Source organism: Thunnus maccoyii, chromosome 18, assembly GCF_910596095.1.
Source record: "Thunnus maccoyii chromosome 18, fThuMac1.1, whole genome shotgun sequence".
Classification (NCBI taxonomy): domain Eukaryota; kingdom Metazoa; phylum Chordata; class Actinopteri; order Scombriformes; family Scombridae; genus Thunnus; species Thunnus maccoyii.
This window is the reverse complement of record NC_056550.1, coordinates 237,290-261,539: the sequence shown is the minus strand read 5'-3', so window position 1 is coordinate 261,539 and position 24,250 is coordinate 237,290. Positions and strand designations below refer to the sequence as shown.

Genomic DNA, 24,250 nt, shown 5'->3' with positions numbered 1-24,250 from the left:
CTGAGGCTAGTGAGGCTTTAAGGGACTGCTTTGAATGCACAGATTGGAATGTGCTGCTGGAAACAGACAGGAACAGTATGGACATTGACAGTCAGATTGATTGTTTTACTGAGTATATCAACCTCTGTAAAGATACAGTCATACCTACAAAGACTGTACGATGTTTCCCCAATAACAAACCCTGGATCACAAGTGACATAAAAGCAATCCTCAACCAGAAAAAGGAAGCTTTTAGAGACGGTGACAAAGAACAGCTCAAACAGGTGCAACATGAGTTGAAGAGGAGATTGAAGATGGCAAAGGTGGAATACAAAAAGAAGATTGAAAGAAATTTACAACGCAGCAACATCCAGCAATCAACACCATCTCTGGCTACAACAAAAAGAAAAGACAGCCAATAGTGGGTGATGTGGACAGAGCCAATGAACTTGACACTGTGGCCACACCCACTTCCACTGCTGCTCCTTCTCCTCCACATGGATGCATCTCAACTGCAGCTCCTTCTTCTCCTCCACATGTGTGTTTCTCCACCACAGTGCCTCCTTCTCCTCCACCTACACATGTGTCCATCTCCACTGCTGCAGATACTCCTGTTGTCACACCTGTGCCTCCACTCTTGTCTGTCACTGAGATGGGGGTGAAGTTGGAGCTCAGGAGACTTTGCTCTGGGAAGACCGCTGGCCCAGATGGTGTGTGTCCAAGGCTGCTTAAAGACTGTGCTGCCCAACTGTGTCAACCTCTCCAGAAGATCTTCAACCTGAGTCTACAGTTGGGGTGGGCCCGGGCTCTGTGGAAGACATCTTGTATTGTACCAGTACCAAAAATAAAATGTCTGGCTGGACTAAAGGACTACAGACCGGTGGCCCTTACAGCACACATCATGAAAACCCTGGAGCATCTGTTTCTACGGCTACAGAGGCTTGAGGTCAAAGACAAACCCGATCCCCTGCAGTTTGCATACAAAGAACACACTGGAGTGGATGATGCTGTCCTTTACATGCTCCACCGTGCCCTCTCTCATCTGGAGGAATCAGGCACTTATGTAAGAATCATGTTCTTTGATTTTTCAAGTGCATTCAACTCCATCCAACCCATCATACTCAAAGACAAGCTCAGAGAGATGGGAGTGGATCCCTCCTTTGTTTCCTGGATCCCTGATTACCTGACAGAAAGTTCACAGTTTGTCAGGTTGGGGAACTGTGTTTCTGGGACAGTAATGAGCAGCATGGGGGCTCCATGCGGCTTGTGACCTTCATCAGGGTCATGAAGGCCACAAGCCGAAACGCATCCGTCAACTAATACAGTTGTTCCTCATACTACAAATGTTGCGGGAGTTCTCATCTTTCTAAATCACAGCTGTAAACCAATGCCCACACAGAAGACATCAAAAGGTACTATAAATCCTCAAATCTTATTTAAAGGAGCAGTAATTTCCTAAATGACCATAGCACACTTATTAGAGGCCGTCAGTGGTATTGCACTTTAAGGTACTGTACTTCCACGTTGGCTTCAGCCTCAAGCTGTGGTAGTGACTGTTAAGTATTGACACTTGATGTCATGACACATTGCCTTACACAAGTTGTCATTCACTTGCTAGGTGGCATATTGGCACTAAGCCTATCCCCACGTCAAAACAGGCTCAACAGCAGAGAACAAAACTGAGGACTGAGAGCAAAGGAGGAAAAGATATGTAAATACAGCAAAGCAATCCAAGCAACATCAGCTATTTTATACAATAGTTAAAGGAAAAATAATTATGATTGCAGCTTTGGTTTTAAGTTTCTAGTTTCAAGTTTCATTTATGGAAAAAAAATTCTTGCTTACAGTTTCGGATTCATGTTTATAATTTAGATGGTACATTTACAGAATGATTTTTTTCAATTTATAATATGATTTTTATGTTTGCACTAAACTAAGCTAGAATTCATCCAGTTATTAATCTGAACAACACACTGAATCAATTTCATCAGTAGTCATCAGTTGAAGGAGGTATGTATTTTGCAGTTGAAAATTAGCCAGCTGGCTAACACTGGCACATTTACAGAAATGTTGATTAATGTGTGTTGTCCTTATAAATAAATAAATGAAATGAAAATGAAAATGAAGAAAAGTATAATTACCACATTAACATCCTTAGAAAAATCCCTGGCCTCTACTCCTTCTCCCTCATTAAAAATTCCAGAATCTATTAATATACAAATTATATTCATTTCAGAAGTTGAACTGCTGGACACAAGATGTCTCTTATTTCACTGAAAAGTCTTTTCTCAGTGTATGTACACTGGAGGCTTCAACTTTCCACATCACACTTGTGTAAGTTGCATATTGGCTTGAAACTAGTTGTGATGTCACTAACATGCTTTAATGTACACGTCTTAAAACACATTTTTGAGTGGAGGAGAATTTTAAACTAGAGAAACTCCTACATACTCCTAAACCATCTCCCAAAATTAGTTGTTGAAAACCTTTGAGGTGAAAAAAATCGACTATGCAGTTGAAAAATGAATATGCTTCATTTTTACCTTTAACAATTTTAACTTTTTATCTCTAATCAACTAAAAAGTTGGATATTAAATGTTCCCTTATTGGAGCAGTTCATATCTGACTAAGCTGAATCAATTCAAGTGAATGTTTCATACTAAGTCTAGGTGTGAGACAGAGCTCTTATGGCAGCTCTTCACATCAACTAGAAAGAATACTTGTCTGTCACAAACTACTATATCAGACAAAGGTAATTTCTGAAAATGCTTTTATTAAAAAAAACTTTAACTTAAGATTTAGAGATCCTGAAAAAAAATCACAGATCCAAAAAACACAAATTATTTTCATGACAATATTTATATCAGTGAAATAAATCTTCTTTCTTTTGTTCTTTTATATTGTGTACAGTACATCCCCTCTCATTATCCACTATTCATGTCTATATGCAGAGTAGGTTAGTGCTCTTCTTTGAGATATACTTAATGAAACCATTAATAACAACTCACAGTGCAAATTTCATGACAATAGTATGTAAAATGCCTTTGTAATTAATAAACTTGTAAATACACAGCAAAAGTGCATGTATTGTCATAACTATATAAATGATTTTGCAACACCCTGCGTTCAGGAGTGGTTTCAGTTTTGGTTATGTATAACCACTATAGAGGTTTTACTACATGATTTATCATGCAGAGGTTATTCAACAGACAACTTGAAACAGAAATCTGGCCTGTCAAGTGTTTTGAGAAACTGGATGCAGATGTTAAAAGTGCAGGTTAACAGAGCAATTACATATTTCTTTGAAAATTCACCAGAAAAAAATCCTGTTTCTATTAAAGTGTCAGTTCCCTAAAATCATTAAAAACATAGAATTCTTGAGATTGGGCAAGTCTTTGATAAGTTGACTTGACCCCAACCAAAGTGTTGTTGTTGCTTTCTGTTTATCGCTTTTGTTACTCTCACTTCCCTCTAAGCCCCATTCATTCTTATAGCTGATTGTTTATGTGCTGTAAATAGATATTGCATTGATAAATTGATACTTTCTTCTCTTTCTCTGATATGTCAAGTTGTAATTTTAAATAACATTTCAATAAAAAATAAAATATTTAAATAGCAAAATATTACTCCATTAACTCCTGATTTAGAGATCTGCACCAAAAAATATTCATTATGCAAACAAAGGTAGTCCAAATGCTTATCACATCACATTCCCCTTACACAAAGAAAACACACCTTGTACCCATTCTTTTTACTTACTGTATCTGATAATTGCTTCTTTAAGAATGTCCCCAGACAGACAGTTCATATAAAAAAAATATAAATACATGTTACATGACATAAAAAACATAATCAGTAATCTTGACCAGACAAAATACACGTTAGATTTCAGTTATTTTCAAACATGAATGTAAACCATGGGGGGAAAAAACAGAAAACATCAACAGCTTAGATTCAGTTGATATTTACTCTTCATTTGTGTACCAAGACCTGCCAATGAATTTGACAGTGATAGAATGTTTTAATCAAATGGTTTGAGTTTTGGTGGTGGAGTGACTCTTCCATTTGCATCGGATAACAGATTGTACATTTAAAAAACAATAAAAAATAAACATGGCAGTGTTTCTGGGTAGGAAGCTAGTGAGAGATAATATTCTTGTCACTACACTAGCATCTGCTACTGACTGATCCAGGATGTATTACCAAACATCTTTGTATTATACCCTCAGTGAAGCTGTGTGCTGCAGGTGAAAAGATGCAGCTATTGACTCTGTATGTAACCATGTAACACTGCGTCTACACAGGAAATGTATTGTGAGCAGCACATCAGCAGAGCAGGAGCAGCAATAAGTGTTCAATTTGTGTGTCTAAAAAGGAGGCATTCAGGCATAATGTTGGGGGTGGGCCACCCACGTTTTGGAAGCACTCAGAGCCCAACACACAATTACTGTAGTTATGTACCATAAGACAGCTTTATTGATTAAAATAGAAGTGTATCTGTTCTATCAGAGACAAACAACTGAAATCCACAGCTGAAGCTCTTTCAATGTATACTTTTTAGGGAGTACATGTCTACACCTTCCAAAAGCTTTGGCTTCTGCACCTCACACTGTTGATCCTAGATAACTGATGGCTCTGTTAATTCTGGGCACCTGGCTAACACGCTCATCTCGCCCCACGAAATGGAGATAGAAAAAATGAGGACTGGAGTGCAGAGAGAACTGACAAATGTAAACTGCCCACTACCAAAACTCAAAACACAGTACAACCTGCTGTTGCTCTCAAATTGATTGACAGGTCTTTTCATAAAATAATCTACATTAATCAATAACAACAAATAGCTTCTTTTTCTGATCATGTAGAACAATAACCTCTGGCGAAATTACTTTCAGCAGATCATTGTTAGATCTGACAGCTCAGATCAACATAAATCAATAAGGCTTCTGGAATCTGCTCTTCTCACAGTCCATATGAGACTGCAGGAAAGCTTGTTCATGGAAAGCTTGTTGTAGGAAAGTAGAGTAAGGTCCAACTGTCTCTCTTCACTTTGATGTCAATCCAATCCAATGTTCAGTGTTGATCAGTGGTTAGTTGGAATCAAAACTGTCCTCAATCATACTCCACATCCTCCTCCAAATCTACCACATTCTCCTAAAGATGAAATAAAAGGTTAATGATATGTACAAACAGAGGAAAATAAAGCTCAAAATACACTTTTCATGTCCACATACTTAGGTGGTCCCCACATGTAAATTTCGTCGTCTGCCCATGTCTGCGAGGGTCAAATGACCAGGTGGACTGTAGCATGTTAGGTAATATGCACATAAACCCTGGCTGCAGGGCCCTAAGTTGATCACGCATCTTATACTAATGAATTGGGTCCAGGATGCCTCAACACCTGATAAACAGGTTAACACAGGGAGAAACTGTGTCAGGTTGTGTAGTGAATGCCCATCATATAGTTGAGTCAATAGGCCTCATGCAAGAACCTCATGGACATATGAGTGACTTGTGGCATTCACTGTTTTCTCATATTTAAAAATGCTCTTAGATCCAGATCTGTCATATAAGTCATGAACAAATCATTTACCTTTCTCCAGAAAAAACACTTGCTTGCTTACTTAGGAATTATAATGCATTAACCCGAATGGATTTGAAGTTTAAATATGATACCAACTATCAACTAAAATAAAATATATAACTAAAACAAACTTGCATAATGGTTCTGGTTCTGTTCATCTTATTATCATGGCTTGCAAATTTACTGAGAGTCTTGACAATGTTTGTTTTTTAGATTTTATGGTTTTACTGGCATATTTTTGCACAGCAACTTGTTCCTCTCTCCCTCTGACAGCTGCCTTAGGGTCTTTATGCAGTCCACTGTCACTGTCCAGAGTAACATCCTCAATTATACCCAACACATACTGTGTGAAATTCTCTCATCCGTCTCTGTGCTGTCACATGTGTTTTAACATCTAAATTCATGTCAAACCATTTCCCCTTTACTTCTGTCACATTACAGTGCTGCTCTGATGACATGTCAGTGGCAACTGGATTCATATTTTCTAATTATTTCAGGTCCGCTAGTATGACTACTGACCCTTCTAAATGTGTTATTTTTTTGTCTGTTGACTTCAGAGAGCAAGACCTTAAGCACCGTGATGTGAAGTTTTTCTTTTGACTCTTGGGTGAATGAAACTTTACCAACAACTTAGCAGTATATACAAGTCTTGAGCAATGATTAAATGATCAAAATTCACAAACTCTTCCTCATGAACGGGTGTCATTCATCAAGTGGAAACAAACTATTTATGAAACGTTTGGGCAGTTAAGAGGGTTTGGTGACTGACTTAGATCCGTTATATGAGCAAATCTCAGAAAAAAGTAGGAGATTTAGGATAATATTAAAGCTGCAAGCAGCGTTGAACGGGCCTTTGCACCCTTGCGCACGCCGGGGTGCGGTACAGTCCAAGGGCTTCTGTCACGGGCATGTAGATGTCTCCACACCTAAGCTGACAGGTCTGACTTTACAAACATGTAAAGTGTGGTGCAGACTGGAGCATGTACAATAAAGTTATAGCAATTTCCTCTGTCATGGCGAAACATCAAATCTCAACGGTATGAGGATGACAATTTTCAGCAGGGTGAGACATGTCTGTCTTGCTCACCCCTGTGTCATCAAAATTATGCAAGTTTTGGGCCCATTCACTTTAATTTCAATAAATAAATTGAAAACTTTTGCTGAGTTTTTGTGTAAAAGAAATTAACTTCCTAATTTTCATCAAGTCTATTTTTAGAAAGTAAAGACTTTTGACCCACATGACCTGGTCAAAGTTTGATTGAAATGTGTACTGTCAGGTGTGTAGAGACAATAAGTAACTGCAGCTGGACACAGAAAAATATTCATATATTTGAATGGAGAGTGTGAGCGAACCCACACCTTTTTGAACATTTACTGCTTCCACATAGTTTTAGATACAAACTTCATTTGAACTTTAAATAAGTCATGAGACTTTGACCTACAAATCTTGAATTTACATATGTTTTCTATCCTTTACTGTTTGGGGTGTGGCACAGTCCAAAGGCTTCTGTCACAAGCATGTAGATGTTGTCAGACCTGGGCTGACAGGTCTGACTTTATCCACCCCTCCCCCCTTTCTTCCCTCCTCCCTCTCAGTTGGAGAGCAGGATTTCCGAGTATTCTTCTTGTGAAATATCCTCATAAATCCCATGACTTTGGCCAAATCTGATATTAAAAATCACATCTGTTTGTTGGAAATTTCGTCAAGAATCCATTGATACAGATTTCAAAGTGGTCAGACTTATAGTTTAGACGTCACAAGCATCAGTTTGACACAAAGTCTGTGCCCAGAGATTGCCTCCCCATTGGTTTACATTGTAAGGTGCGATGCGGCACTACAAATTTCAGGGCTTATAAAATCTAAACCGTTCAAGTTATTACAAAGTTTTTAACAACTTTTGTTCAGCACAGTGTCATAAGTCATGTATAAAAGTTTGAAGCCCATACCATTGACGCCCTAGGAGGAGATAGCGTTTGTTCGGGGTCCAAAATTGGGGAAAAGTCGTACTTTAATGGGCTTATTGTGGACTTCCTGTTAGATTTAGGTCAGGGGTGTCATTGTATGACTTGTAGGCCTTGATGAGACAAATAATTGAGTGCTCAAAAACTCACCAAATTTGGCACGCACATCAAGTCTGGTGAAAAATTTGATAAAATGTAAAAATTAACCCCCAAAGTGCCAATATGTGCTCTCTAGCGCCACCTATGTAACTAAAATGGCCACCAATGTCATTGAGAGATCAAACCAAAACCGACTTATTCGTCTCATCAAGACCTACAAATCATATGCTGACACCCCTGACCTAAATCCAACAGGAAGTCCGTAATCAGCCTGTCAATATAAGACTTTGCCTCAATTTTGGCCCCCGAACAAATGCTATCTCCTCCGAGAGTGTTAATGGTATCGACTTCAAACTTTGATACATGACTTATGACATTGTGCTGAAAAAAAGTTGTTAAAAACTTTGTAATAACTCGAACGGTTTGGGTTTTATAAGCTCCGAAAGTTGCAGTGCCACATCACCCTTACAATATAAAGCAATGGGGAGGCATGACCTTTGTGTCAAACACAGGCTTCTGACCTCTAAACTATAAGTCTGACCACTTTCAAACCTGTATCAATGGATTTGCAACAAAATTTGCTACAAAAAATATGATTTTTAATGTAAGATTTGGCCAAAGTAATGGGATTTATGAGGAGAGTTCACAAGAGGAGTAAGATTCTCCTCTCCAACTGAGAGGGAGAGAGAGAGGAGGGAGAAAGGGCGGTGTGTGGCACACACCATGGGGGCTAGTCCATAGAGGCAGAGGAGGTTGATCCTCCTCTATTTTTTTTGAGGCAAGAGGGAGATCAAAATATAAAAAAGAATATTTGGTTGAAATAAACCACAACCAAATCTCAGTATTATTTACAACATATGTTCTTTGGAAAAGACACGAAAAATGATGCTCCAAGGGAAGACGACCTCCCTGACCAATCAACAACCAGAATGCAATACTGACATTGAGTTGATCCAATGATAGTTTCCAGAATTCATCTTCAATTCTCTCCACTGTAAGGCAGAGTAGCAGCAGTAGATAGCTCCTTGCATTGGCCAATGCAACAGCTGGCTTGTTGTAGCTGCCTGAAGGACTCTTTATACATCCATGGAAGGACTATTAAGGACTGTTGTTAAGCTAACAGGAGAAATGATCTGGATTGTGCAGCACAGCAGCAGCAGGACACGGCCAGGGAGGCTGGAGAGAGAAGCAACTGGAGAAACAACCAGGAGAGTTAGCTTGTTTGTCAATGTTGCTGATGACATCGGACTGGTTAAGCAGCAGCCATTAAGTTCTGTTAACTAACAAACAAGATGATCAACAGCTACAAATGGACATTATGACATGAATACTTCATCTCCATGATAGAAAGAAGACATCAGATAATGTGAGTCAGATACAGCTTCTCTCTCTCTGTCTCTTTGGTCGCTAATTTCATCTCTGATGGTTAAATGTCTCTCTGTGTGGCTGTTGTGTGAATGATCTCCTTAACAAGAATGCAGCAGATATATATATATAATGTGTTGTGGGTAGTTTGCTTGTTGAAGTTACAGTGAGATGTCAGGACTCACTCATTCATGTGGAATTGATCCCATTTTTAATTGAGCGGTTGTTCAGTCACCTGTTGATGTTGTATGATTAGTGTACAGAAGGTCTGGCTGCTTGCTTCTGACAGTTTCTTTAGTTCGTTTTTAAGCTGAGCTGTATATTGAGTAATAAGCTTAAAATAACTAGAATAGGAAGTGTTAACTAGTGGTGTAACTGATTGTAGTTGATCCGTGGTTCGTACGGATCGCCCCTTACGGTTTGGCAGGTATATGAACTGCAAATTAATTGCAAAATTTAATGTCTCATTTAAGACAAAGTAAACAAACTGCTGTAAGTACAAGTCATGGGCAGACAGCGTGTCGCTAACAGGGATTTTGAAGGGTAACGATCAAACCAGCATCTAACGGGTCCGAAGTGACACCTGTAGGTATGTTTACATGCCATTTGATGTGCTGCAGCTGAGCAGCTAATTAGCATCTAGCTGCTAACTGGCGTTGAATGTTTGTTTGGTGGCGCGTTCAACAAGCTACAGGACAAGACGTGTGTTCATGTTTCAAAGTTATCATCAAGTTTTGATGATGTGGACAGAAGCTGTTTCATTCACTACCGTGTTTAAAAGAGGAAGATATGCCTCATATTTCAATAATTGAACATTGAATATTTTATATATTTTATTTTATTTAAAATATTGGACATCTTAAATGTTATTATAATTTAAGACCATGGGCAAAAGTTCCTTGCTGTTTCTTGCTGTGAGTGTGTTACAGAATAAATGGAAAACAAAGTTTTATTTGTTTGACTCAAATCCGTGATACCATCCGAACTGTGAGTTTTGTGATCCGTTGCACCCCTAGTGTTAACATGTCAGCTTTATAGACTATATTTTGTGTGTCGTGCACATAGATAAGAGTGTGTAAGTCATGTATTTGATACATGCATTAATACTTTCTGATGTGAACCTGTGAATCTTTTTAGTGTTCAGTCTCTCTAGTATTCAGCACTGATCTGTTCCTGTATCACATTATAAGCTTTGTGGTACTTTATATATTTCTGTATACTAAGAAAATACATAGGAAACACGAGTAAATCATGTAATATCTTGTCTGTTTTTGATGAGAACATTAATCTGTTGTCACAATAGAACAATACTATGAATTTGAATTTCACTCTGTTGGTAAAATCACACATCTGAACCACTCCACGGCTAAAATGAGCTCTTCTTTGTTTAGAAACAATATGTATATGCTAAATGTCTTTAAAGAAGCAGCCTTTACACCACTCAGGGGTTTTTGTTTTTAAAAGCAAATTGTTTTATTGGCATATAAAATTGCCCCCCACCCCTCCGATTTCATCAGGTGGGGGACAATGATATAGTTTGATGCGGTTTGTTGTAAGATTCCATGTTGGTTTTTCTCCTGTCCTCCCCAGTTTTCACCAGCCGCCACTGGTGTGGAGGTTGAATGGAACTCATTTTTGTAGGATACAGCAGAAAGGCCTATATACATACAGTAGATTATATACAAACTTTGTATGAAGTTTGGTGTTATTATCATTTATTTTACAATAATTATAGGTCTTATATGTATAATTCAGTAGTGGGGATGACCTATGAGGGTAAGGGAAAAAATGGAGTGAGGGTGACAGTTTAGTTATAAAGTGCTGTAGAAAAATACCATCAAAACTAAAATTTGTAGCTCTGTACTGCAGTTTTTCCTTTATTAGGGCCCGAGCACCTAGTGGTTCGCTCACACTCTCCATTCAAATGTATGAGTATTTTTCTGTATCCAACTGCAGTTACTTATAGTCTCTCCTGACAGTACACATTTCAATAAAACTTTCACCAGGTCATGTGGGTTAAAAGTCTGTACTTTTCTAAAAATAGACTTGATGAAAATTAGGAAATTAATTACTTTTACAACTAAACTCAATAAGAGTTTTCAATTTACTAATTGAAATTCAAGTGAATGGGCCCAACACTTGCATCATTTTGATGACACAGGTGTGAGCAAGGCAGACATGTCTCACCCTGCAGAAAATTCTCATCCTCACACTGTTGAGATTTGATATTTCGCCATGACAGAGGTAGTTGCTATAACTTTACTGTAAATGCTCCAGTCTGCACCAAACTTTACATGTTTTATAAGACTCCCGGCCTTGAACACGTCTATATGACAATATTCCATCAGTGATGCAAACTGGCTGAATAGTGCCCCCTACGAAATTTCAGTGAAGCAGCCCCAGCAGCAGGCAAAACAGTGGACAAAGGAAGTGATGTTTATCTCCTTCTTGCACTGTCTGAAAAAAGCCCCCGTCTGACGACATCTACATGCCCGTGACAGAAGCCCTTTGATTGCGCTGTGGCCAACATGCACGGAGGCGCAAGGGCCCGTTCATCGCTGCTTGCAGCTTTAATTGTGTCTGAAGCCTTTACTTCAATGGCAGAGAGAAACAAGCCTTTAATTTGATCAGGCTTACATAAAAGACAGTCTTTTATTCTTAATTTCCACTTTCCTAGTTAATGCACTCAAAACTTTCTTCATGTTGACTTGTCTTGATTAACAATGTGAGTCATTATAGTGCTCTGATATATCTATCTCCCATAGGTGTTCAATGGGGTTTATCCCTGGTGACTGCGAAGGCCATAGCATATGATTCTCATAATTTTCATATTCATCAAACCATTCAGTGACCCCTCTTGCCCTACGAATTGGGGCATTGTCAACCTGGAAAAGGCCACTCCCATCATGATAGAAATGTTTCATTACAGGATAAAGGTGATAACTCAGAACAACTTTGTATTGATTTGCAGTGACCCTTCCCTCTAAGGGCACAAGTGGACCCAAACCAAGCTAGCAAAATGTCCCTCAAAGCATAAAAGAGCCACCGGATCCCCTCACTGTAGGGGTCAAGCATTCAGGCCTGTACCGGTTTTTCCTTTAATTTGTCACCCATCTGTATATGTATATGTAATGGTCCCTGGAACTGACAATGCAAGGAACCTATTGTTTTTGTAGAGATTATTGTAATTACTGTTAGGGCCCAAGCACGACAGTGGCAGTGGCCCAACAGTCCCTGGCATTCAAAGTGCGAGGAACTTATTGTTTTTGTAAAGATTATTATTAGGGCCCAAGCACAAAAGTGCCAGTGGCCCAGTGGTCTTCGGCACTGAAAGTTCGAGGAACCTATTGTTTTTGAAGGGATCGTTATTATTATTATTAGGGCCCGAGCACCAAGCTGTGCGAAGGCCCTATTGGATCTGAAGGAATTATTTTTCTTCTCTATTATTATTCTTCTAAAACAAACACCTTTTTGAGGGCCTAAATGTGCACGAAAAGTTGTTAAACTTTGCACATACATCAAAAGTGGTAAAAAATTGATATTTTATGGGTCTCGCAAAGAGGCAGGGCAAAATGGCTCCACAGCGCCCCTTAGAAAATTTGGAAAATTGAGCCCCTCAATACGGATTGTTGTAGAAGAACGAAATTCGGTATGCTTATGTATCATGACCAGACGCACCAAAAAGTCTCTTGGACACATACCCTAAGTCCAACAGGAAGTCGGCCATTTTGGATCAAAGTTGCGATTTTGACGCCGATTTGGTCATTTCCAGCCTGCATACTTTAATGAACTCCTCCTAGAGATTTGACTTCAGCAACTTCAAATTCAGTCAGTATCATCTACAGGCCTTGAAGATGAAAAGTTATCAAAACGGAGAGTTTTCGACATTGCCAAGGGGGTGTGGCCGGGCTGCGAATTTCGATCCTTCGCCATGAAAATTGAAACGGCCATAACTCTGGCATACATGATCCTATGAGACCCAAACCTGTTGTGCCTGATAAGTGTCCCACCCTGAACACATCCATGCATCAATATTGGATCTAAGTCATAGCGCCACCTGCTGGCAACAGGAAGTTACATGTTTTACACTTTGACGCCCTGTGGGTAGCACGGTGATCGGATCCACCTCAAATTTACTCAGAATAGCCTCAAGACCTTGGAGATCGTATATCGTGAAGTTGGTGACTTTTCGTCGAAAGGTGTTGCCATGACGAAGCCGAGCGAATTTCGATGTTTCGCCATGAAATTTCAAAGCCTTATAACTTGACTCCACATGGTCTGATCTTTTCCAAATTTCATATGCTTGTTAAGAGTCCCCGTCTGAACACATGTTCAGGCCCATATTCAGTGAAAGTCATGGCGCCACCTACTGGCAACAGGAAGTATCATGCGTCATTCTTTGTTGTATTATTCCTAGGAAATTTGGCCAATGCAGCTGAAATTGACTCAGCTAAGATGTAAGACCTTGGTGATGCTACATTCAGCAGGTCATGACCCATAACCAAACACCGTTGCCATGGCGACACATCCTTCACCATGAAATACGATGCTGTTTTTAGGGGCAAGGGATGGGTCTACAGTCACGAAACTTGGCACACGTGTCTGGAGTGACACCAGTTAAAATCCTGGATAGGTCATTTGCATAGGTGTGGCAATATGGCTCAACAGCGCCCCCTTGAAAATTTCAAAATTATAGCCCCGCCTTCCAGATTAACGTAGAAAAATGAAATTCACAAAGCTTATGTATCATGTCAAGACACACAAAAAAGCCTCTTGGAACCATATTGTAAGTCCTACAAGAAGTCGGCCATCTTGAAAAAAGTGTTAATTTTTCGTGTTTTTTTTGCCATTTCGCATACCTTGTATTTTAACGAACTCCTCCTACAGAATTCATCGTAACGACTTCAATATCAGTGTGTGTCATCTACACTAGTGTATGATCAAAGTTATCAAAAGATTTGGCTAGCGTTGAAGCGTGTGGCCGTGGTGTGGCATTGAGTTTTGATGTTTCACCATGACAGACGAAATTGCTATTACTTTAATGTAAATGCTCAAGTCTACACCAAACTTTGCAAGTTTGATAAGACTCCCAGCCTGGACACGTCTTCATACCAATATTCAGTCAGTGATGCAAACTGGCTCCATAGCGCCCCCTAAGATATTTCAATGAATCAGCCCCAGCAGCAGGCAAAACAGCAAACAAAGGAAGTGATGTTAACCCTCTTCTTTCACTATCTGAAAACAGCCCTGGTCTGGAGACATCTACACGCCCGTGACTGAAGCGCTTCGACTGCGCCCGACACGACGTACGCAAGGGCGCAAGGGCCCGATCATCACTGCTTGCAGCTTTAATTATTATTATTATTATTATCATTATTATTAGGGCCCAAGTACAAAATTGCCAGGGGCCCAACAGTCCCTGACACTGATGCTGCAAGCTGCGACCATTTGCTCAGTTTGTTTCTCTGAAAACACAAAATCCAGATGTCCGATGGATAAAATCCTTCATCCAGTTAAAAGATAAAGTTAAGAACAACCAAGGTCTAAAGAGTGAATCATAAGAATATGGCTTAAAACTGGATAAAAAGTCCATTTAAGACAGTGTTTCAGGCAGGCAGACACAACGCCGACACGTGCAGAGGACAGAAACATGAGCTGTAGCCTCTTAGCCCCCATGTTTACCAGAACAGCAGCACCATGGTAATGTGGTGGTGAATTGGACAAATGAAATGACTAACATCTGTATTTATTGTTTGTTTTATTTTTTATTATCCTGTTTTTATCCCATAGCACAAGGGGATGTTTTTGTTTTGCCCATGTGAGGTTGGACACAATTACATAGTGTGATTTGCTTTTTGAATTGAAGGATCCACGGAGTGATCTTTAATCGATACTGAAGAAATGGAAAATTTAGCTGGTCAATGTGCCCACCTGTTGCCTGTTGGGCTTGAGTTTACCATAAGTTATGATTTGAGCATATTTTTAAAAGGCTAAATGCTGTACCTGTGATGGTTTCTGACAATAGTTGTCATTGGAAATCTTTGTCATAGTTTTTCGTTGTTAATTGATTTCCAACAATAAATGCATACGTTTGCATAAAGTAAGCATATTTGTCCACTCCCATGTTGATAAGAGTATTAACACTTGAAAAATGTCCCTTTACGGTAAGTTATGAACAGATAAAAAAAATGTGCAATTAATTTGTGATTAATTTGTGATTAACTATGGACAGTCAAACGATTAATCACGATTAAATATTTTAATCATAATATTTGACAGCCCTAATATATACATAAAATTTGGTAATTTGGACATAATGGAAGTTACAAATGTTTTCATTAAATTACTCACCCATCCTCCATGGCTCTTTACCCAGGGGGCAAAGGTCTCCATGTAGCACTCTGCATAGCCTTGCATGCGCTGGGTTCCTGTGGCTGTCACTATCCGCCGTGATACCTCCATGGTGACAGCCATGCGTTGCAGTGTTGGACTAGCTGTTGGCAGCAGGGCTGGGGCCTCAGATACCTGACTACTACTGAAAGTGTCTAGAAGATTGGCAAATGATGCATAGGAAAGACGAATCAAGCTGGAGCGCAGAAAGGGGTCCGACTGGATCTGTCAAAAGATGTGTAATTAGCAGAGGTGTGGACTCCAGTTACATGACTTGGACTCAAGTCAGATTCACCAATATTTTGTTCTATGAATATCTTTTTGTATAAAGTATCATAGAGTAGGTCAAGTTGACAGTTAACTGATGATGCAGAATTGTAGGTCAAAAATCCCCCTATATTCAAAGTCTCCTCTCAACACAAAGTATACCTACCTTAGTGTTGATAGAATCTCCCTCCAAGGAGAGTACCTTAACAAGCTGCTGCACCACTGCCTCTTTATCACACACTCCTAAAAGAAGGAACCACCAACTTTACAGTCAAAGAAACACATCATAGAGTTTTTGTCTACTCAAGACTCAAGACATATTTCCCTGTGGCCAGTGGAGCTACATTTGGCATGGCTTATTTAAGCCATGCTAAGCAGGCAGTCAATATAAGATGCTAAGACAAAACAAAATGAGGGCAGAACAGTACAAAAAGACTAGACAAGACAGTGCACAAACAAGGCAAGAATGTAAACATTGTAAACATTTAACTCTATTGATAAACATTAACCATTGAGGTAGAGTGGCTGTGGCAACGTAGGTGTGTGCATTTGACAAAGGTCAATCAGTTTGTGAGGATGGTCCATTGAGGGGGTTGTCAGTCATTGCTCAGGTGTTTCAGACTGAAAATAGCTGTGTTAAAAAGCTCAACGGTGTCCTCCTGTAGTTATAGTTACCACTAGGTGATTTAATACTGATGCTACACACAGCCACAGTATCTCATAAAAAAACATAAAACACAGTTTGATGGAGACAATCTAATGACCTTTGTGCTATAGTCTTATAAAACACAAATACTAAGGCTGAGGTGGCACACCAACCATGACTGCCTAAACACCAAACACCCATCTACATTCTTAGTCTGACATTAGCCAGTGCCCATGCTTTGGGAATCTTAATCTGCAGCTCTGTAGTTGTTGTTGTTGTTGTTGTTGTTGTATTGGTTGAAGCTTTCTTCATCTCCCAAATGTGTGTCCATCACAATAACACTCCAGGCCTTGCATGGGAGGAGAGCTTCAGAATAACATTTAAACTGAGTGACTAACTGTTGCTTACATGAGTTCCCTAAATTATATTATGCAAGTTCCAGTGTGGTATAATACAGCCACCTCTTCAATTGGATTCTGTGTGTGTGTGTGCATGTGTGTATGTGTGTGCATATGAGCGTGCGTCCATGTATGTGTGTGTGTGTGTGTGTGTGTGTGTGTGTGTGTGTGTGTGTGTGTGTGTGTGTGTGTGTGTGTGTTTGTGTGCGCACGGGTGATTACCTGGGGAAGACTGGGCGGTGGGATTCACTTTCTTTATACTGTGGGACCTTTGGGCAATCTTGTCCAGCTTCTCTGCTACTTCATTATAGAACTCAGGAGGGTGGTCTATATCAACCACAACACACACAAGTATCTCAGATTAAAACTGTCATTCTATTTTAAACATTCTACTATTACTACTTTGTAATAAGTATGTTTACATACACACAAGAAAATACGTTACAACCAGGTGCAGTAAGTAACATTTTAGCATCAAATTCCAACTGAAATCACATTTAATCACCCTACACAGTCAAAAATAATGTCAACGTTTTAAAAGTATAGTTAATAGTTTGTATATGGGGACAAAAGGTCTTTGAGGAAACATCAGAAATGCTCTTTTTTGTCTCACACTGTTTGATTGACAACAGCTGACAGAGGTTAGCAGTGCACCTTTCCCCGGTGAATGCTTGTTTGGTGGCTTGTTCAACAAGCTAAGGTGCAGGACAAAACATGTGTTCATGTTTGTAAGTTAGAGGGAGGAGACTTAAACAGGAAAGCTAATGTGGGTTGTTGTTCATGGTCTAACATATCCTGTGTTTGTGCCACTGTGAGGGAGAGAGTAAGTTGCTTTGTCGATCAGAAACCAGACAACGTGCTTTACAGACTGCCGTCTGTATGCGCGCTCTCTGTGGACAAAGGATCCGCTTCTCTCCCCCTCACGATCGCTTTCCCTCCTCTTTCTTCGCTCTCTTGCGACTCACACACACACTCACCAACATCTTTTTGGACATCTGATGGTCAGATAACGTGGGACTCGTCCCTTGCTATCCGCCATCAGACACGTGTTTTACATGGAATTGGGTGAGTGCAAGACACTGACCACCAGGCGGCACCATCTTGCTATTATCTAACAAAGACACTGCCATACTTCTGCCATTTGGTTCTCACGTGACATGACTTCCTCCCATAGCCACGTTCCGCGTCCCAGACGCCAGATCACATCACCATCTCTCTCTCTCTCTCCCAAGTTTAATTAACACTGCTATGGTATGCTAGAGAGAAGTCCTTTTGTCATAATTGTGTTTAACATATTGTGAAAAGTGGCTGATTGAGGGAGTCAGAGCTCGAATTCAACCCTTCTTTGTTCTTCTGTGAATGTTGATATCCCTCAAATATTAACATTCTAGGTGAACTCTTTTATGAGACTACCTTGTTTGATTATTGGTCCCGGTTTCTGGGTTAATTCATATTAATAATTCCATTAAGTTTTATAATTAGTAATAATCTCTGATAATGATTCATTATTGCTAATAACCAACCGTGCTCCTCACAGATCCAACATATTGGTGCCTTCCCGTGTGAGACTCCCCTGATATCAACAGTTGGTTATCTATGATAATTATGAATTTTTACTAATAACCAAACATATTCCTACCCATCCCAACAACTAGTTAAAGGCCCAACTAGGATTGCAAACTATTCCAGTACACAAATTGATCTGATATTTACTAATAAACCAGAAAGAATAATTAAAAGTTATAATTAAATCACTGGCTTATCAGATCATAACCTAACCCTATGTGCAAGAAAACTGACTAAAAATAGATTTAGAACCACAGCAACTAAGACAATGATCCTTCAGTGCATACCCAGAGCTAGGCAAGAAGAATTTGCCAGTGAAATTACCAGCTTGAACTGGGATGATGTACTGTCCTCTGATGAATCAACTCTGTGAGGGAAAGATTTAATGTGAGGATACAGATAAAATCTAAAAATAAAAACAATTTACCGTGGTTTAATGAAAATTTATGGAAAATAATTAAATCTAGAGATGCTGCACTGAGGAAAGCAATTACAACTACAAGAGACACTGACATGCTGATTTATAAAGATTTAAGGAGCAAAGTTATCCAAGAGCTAAGAGAAGCTAAATCTCGTTTTTATCTCAATTTAATGAATAAGGCAAAAGGCAACAGCAAATTGATCTGAAAAAACATTGATAATCTCATAAGGAGGGACCCAAAATTTTTAGGAAATTTTAAACTCAAAGTACAGGGAAAGTTAATTGAAGATCATCTTGCTGTTGCTTCTGTCTTTTCTTTGAGTCTGTATATGAGCTTGGAAAAAAAATTACAAAAAGGAAACTGGATATTGTTCCTATAGACACTACAGGCCAGGTTTTCAAGCTGGCAGAGACTAATGAGTTACAAATAAACAAAATCATCACCTCCTTAAAAAGATCCAAAAGTAGAGATGCTTTCCAATTTGACACCATGTTTGTTAAATCACACAGATATTTTAACTCCCCCCATTGCTCATTTAATTAACTTGTCTTTTAAATACAACTTCTTTTCTGATGACTGGAAATGTGCCATTGACAATGATCTTCTCATGAATGCAAATAATCTTGCTTTTAATTTGACAAGCACACATTAGTCATTTCTAGTGACATTGTGGGTGTATGTGATGTGCTATTGTGTGTAGCTTTGTATTTTGTATTATGTGTCCCATGTGTTTTTTTGCTTGTACTGGACTGTTATTGTCCTGTGTATATGTTTTAACTGTAACCTGCCAAAGGGACTACAGATGAAAATTAGCTATAAGATAACTCTGGTACAGTACACCAAATGGTAACATTTATGTTTAACACTGTACATGGTCCCAATAAATAAATACATAAATAATGTACCCTTGCTCAGAGATCCCTCCTCGCTCCTCAGAGCAGAAATAAGCTATTTGGAGCAGCCTTCAAGATAGCAGACCGGATTGACTTGCAGGTTAAGCAAGGATCCAGGAGTGAGGAATGATCAAAGAGGGGTAGTTTCACTTCTGAGCTAAAGCGGAAGGATAGTAAGAATGAATTTGGTACTAAAAATACTGTAACTTAGAAGATATCTACTGATTTGACTAATTTAGATGGCTGAAGCTTCATATTAGTGTCAGATAATCTTTTAAATACATTTTGCATTTTTGTCCCTCATCACTTAAATTGAAAGACCATTAGGAATGGATCTTTTAATGGTCAGTATGAACAGGAGGAATGATTATGGAATGGTATTTGGGTGCCTGACTATTGTTTTATGACAGACTTAAAATTTTATTTAAAATACTCTGGATTTGCAAAGCTGGTTTGTGTAGTTTGATAGTGTAATGGAGGAGCTTACTGGGAGAGACGATGGTTGGTTTAGGCTCTTCTGTGGTGAATGACAATGTGCAAGGCCTCTGAGGATGAGACCCATGTTCCTCTTTCTCCTTGTCTTTCTCCAACTTTAACCTGAAGAACTTGGAGATCTTTCTTCTAATCCTCTTTTGGTTCAGTTTCTTCTGCTGCTTCTTCTCACTGTCATCATCTTCTGATGTTGAAGAGGGGGATCTGACATCATCCTGTGGGAACAGATTCCTCTGGTCAACACTCAAGGTGTGGTGATATTTGATGTAGGTGTGATCCGCTTTGACTACTGCAATACAAGCACATTTGCCAAGTGGCAAACTAATCTCTTCCCAGTTAACTGGAGGGACTGACTCTTTAATGTCATATTCATAGCATACTCTTTTAACCTTGAGTCTATGAAGTGAATCTGTGTTTATTTCTGATGCAGTAATGTACTTATGTTTGTCTGGCTATGCTTTGTTTTCTTTCTCTCTGTTGCACTCAGCCCTCTCTCAAAAAGATCTTGATCTCAGTGAGATTACAATATTACATAAAGGTTTAAATAATAATAATAATAATAATAATAATAATAATAATAATAATAATAATAATAATAATAGTTATCATTATTATTATTATTATTAAAAATAAATACATTTGAACTAATAAATTTAGGTTACCAAAAACTAAAAAATAAAGTTATAAAGAAGGCCTTTTTCTGGGATCAAGTCTTTTCTGCAGCAGTGGAGGTAATTGAAGCCTTGAAAGTTGATGCAAACAATTCCTGCATGTGTCTCAACATTTGTTGATGACTTACAAACCCTCTGTCTGTATAAACATATGGAGGAGGAAGTGTGATGGCCTGGGCTATTTTGCTGGATCAAGAGTTGGTGACTAGCACAGAGTGGCTGGCACCCTGGACCAAAAGGGCTACCACAGCATCCTGCAGAGCCATACAGTACCCTCTGGTCTACACCTAGCTGATCATGGGTTCATCCCACACAGAGATAATGATCCAAAACAACCTCCAGGCTGTCAGAACTACCTTCGAAAAAAGGAACATCATGGCAGGCTTCAAATCATGGAACCAGCACAGTGTTGGGACTACATGTGGACCACAGTTTACCACGTTTCAAGACTCCAAGAAACCTGAGCCCTGGGGGTTCGCACCCAGAGTGATGCTCCACCCATGTATCCAGGTTATCAAAACTATAGATTCCCCTCTTATCTTTCCCTTTTCTCCTTGCTCTCTCTCTCCTTCAGCTGCAGGAGCAGCTGCTTGCTCTTTCACACCTCCAGCAGCTGCTGCAGCAGCTCTCAGCTCTCTTGTGTGGCCTGCTCACAGCAGACACACACAGTCTTCTTTATGGTTGAAGACGCGAGAGCCTGCCTAAGACTCAGAAACTAAGTTTCCTTGTGCTAGCAGCTACCACACAAGTCTGCTGGCTAGTTTAACAAGTACAGGAGCCGCAAAACGGAGTTAGCTTGCCACTAACTCTGCACAAAGGAGTGACATGGGCCCTCTGCACGACTGGAGCGCTGTCTCCCCAGCAACACCTGCATCTTTCAGCTTCAGAACCAAAGCCCTCTCAGCCTGACTCACCCATGGATTCACCGGCTACAAAGCAGAACGCCACAAAGCATCTCTTCCGTCATGGACTGGTAACAACTGGGCATAGCCTAGCAACACAGTGAAGCATAGTACAGCTAAGCAAGAATGTTTAACTCAAACAATGTACTGTACTAGGGATGCATGATATTGGATTTTTTGCTGATATCCGATATGCCAATATTTCCAACTTATTGTGGCCGAGTGCCGATGCCGATACCGATATATGCACACATTTTTTTCGACCTGGCTGAGGAGACTATTACACATGCAATCATAGTTTGTACTAAGTATGATAAAGAAAGACAATATATGAAGGAAGAACTCAGGAAGACCAGAGTTCAGGAGCTCAGCATTAAAACTTTAATGAACCTGCCAGGGCCGCTGCTAACCATTTGGAGGCCCTAAGCATAATTGGTCATGGGGGCCCAGTTTTCCGTTTTTCAGCTTTTTTTCAGAGATTCATGTTGTCTCTTACAAATAAATTATAAACAGTCATTTTAAAAATCACAACTGTAAAATAGCTGATATATCCTATTCATGATCACAAATTGTTATTGAGCTATGCAAGCCTATGTCTCAGGAAACATACAGTGAAGCGACTTTGAGACAAGCTTGTTATGAAGAACAAAAAAGAAAACAAGCCGTGTTCAAATGTTTCAGCACTGAGGATAGCATGTGATGCTCTACATACACTGACTGACGAACAGTTCAGCACCACCACCAATAGATAGAGACAAGCCAGGTGCTCTGTCTCCGTACCATGTCTTTCTAACACGGGAATAACATGAACATAAAATAGACACAGTGGTCTACAACACTACAAGGCCTATTCAAATACAAAGTGGAAAGTCTACAACACCACAGGCAGTGACAGAGACAGGTGCTGAGATGTGGTAAGCATGGAGTTAACAATAACACATTAATCTAACATTATGACTGATGTCTTCATAACCAACTTTTAAGTTAATAAAGACTAATTTTGGATGCTTCACTCACCAGCGGTTGTCCCTGCTTAGACTGCTGTAGTTTAGTGTAACGCTAGTCCATTTGTGTATTTCTCCATCCTCCATGGAACAAAATAATCAGAGCAGTTTAACTAACTCTGTACATTTCACGGTCCCTTTTAAAACTTCATCCTCCTCTCCTTCATGGTGGCAAACCTGCCCACCACTTAGTCCTTATTAGTGTTTATGTCCCGCTCAACACACAGCAAAGTGAGGTTGGATAGTTTGGCCTCATCCACAAGGCTGAAACTTTGTCTGGCAAGTTTCATTCACCATAAACATAAAAAGACACGAATATCTCATATTATGGATAAAGTTTTCAGCGGTTAGTCATAAACTTTGAATTGCTGCTTCTGCGGTCTTCACTTCCCACAGAGTTAACGAGCAGAAATACGGACAGCGCCACTCTGCCATTGCATCCCACATTGTGGTGGGAGGGGGGATTACACCCATAGTGATAAGAACTACCATAGAGAATGAATAGAAGAAGCTGAGAGAGTTAACTTCTCCTGGAACAGCGCCGGGCTGTGAGGCCAATTTGACATAGCGGCCAAACCATGTAATTACAACGTCACGTGACACTATTGGGCCCAAAAAGGCTTTTTTCCATAGACTTACATTGTGAAAGAGACGTCCGTAAATCAGCTGATACATTTTTTTGAGCATCGGAACCCCCGCGAAATGACTCGTCTCACTGTCAGAATTTGATTCATTCGGACCGATCATATTTCGAAAGCCCAAATGAGCCGCACAATTGAATTGTTTTATCCCCATTCAAGTTAGCTGGAGGGCTAAACTGGAAGTAGCCGGCTCGGCCGGCAAAAGCCACTAGTGCGCTTGCTCTATGGGCCCAATGATCCCGGAAGATCCGGGTAATTTTATATGCGGAAGTCGAACTTTTTTGGTTTCATGCGCCACTGAGCAACTTTCATAGGAACGAACGGGGCCCCGCCTCCGACGCTGTATCCAGTTCTCTTTATACATCCATGAGCGAGGGCCGTGGGGCGGCCGCCCCCTCTGCCCCCATGGTCGCTCTGCTTATGGCCTCATTCAAAAACAGCTTGATAAAGCAGGCTAATATGGCAAACTTCAGGCGAGAGGCAGGTAGTAGGCTACAAGCGAACCGAAGCAAACTCCGAAGCGAACAGATGAGGGCTTTGAAGGTAGTACCATTTCGAGGAAGGGGCGGGGGGGGGCACTTTTTGTATATTTGATAAAAACATCTAATTTGCCTGAATTGAGTGATAGGGTACATACTATGAAAAAACCAACAGCGGGCCTGTTCATAACTAATTTATATATTTTTTCAATTTGTGTTAAAATGTAATAATGTGATAATTATCATGACATTTTTATCAACCTTAATTTTGGGGGCCACCGCCTGGTACTTGAGGCCCCACGCGCTCTGCGTACTCTGTGTATGCGGAGCGGCGGCACTGAAACCTGCCAAGTGGGTGGAGCAGTAGTTTTCTTTTAGTTTATTAGACAGACAGGTAGTAGTGTGTAGGATTTAATCTTTGGTCCACAGTCCGAAGCAGAGGGTGGCGGTAATGAACCTAATACGCTGGTTGCCAAACACTGTTATAAACCAA

The 24,250-nt window shown here is 39.9% G+C and overlaps 1 protein-coding gene across 4 annotated transcripts in view; it reads right to left on the bottom strand.

The window, feature by feature from the left end:
* Positions 1–2,790: 2,790 nt before the first annotated feature.
* Positions 2,791–24,250, bottom strand: part of bcl2l12 (BCL2 like 12) — a 35,399-nt gene continuing 13,939 nt past the window's right edge. For all 4 annotated transcript variants that reach the window (XM_042392912.1, XM_042392913.1, XM_042392909.1 and 1 more), the window contains 5 exons: positions 20,056–20,275; positions 16,910–17,014; positions 15,810–15,886; positions 15,338–15,601; positions 2,791–5,130 (listed from right to left, as the gene is read on the bottom strand). In XM_042392912.1, the coding sequence (XP_042248846.1) occupies positions 5,089–5,130; positions 15,338–15,601; positions 15,810–15,886; positions 16,910–17,014; positions 20,056–20,275 (708 nt within the window). In that variant the 3' untranslated portion in view covers positions 2,791–5,088. The remainder of the gene's footprint in view (positions 5,131–15,337; positions 15,602–15,809; positions 15,887–16,909; positions 17,015–20,055; positions 20,276–24,250) is intronic.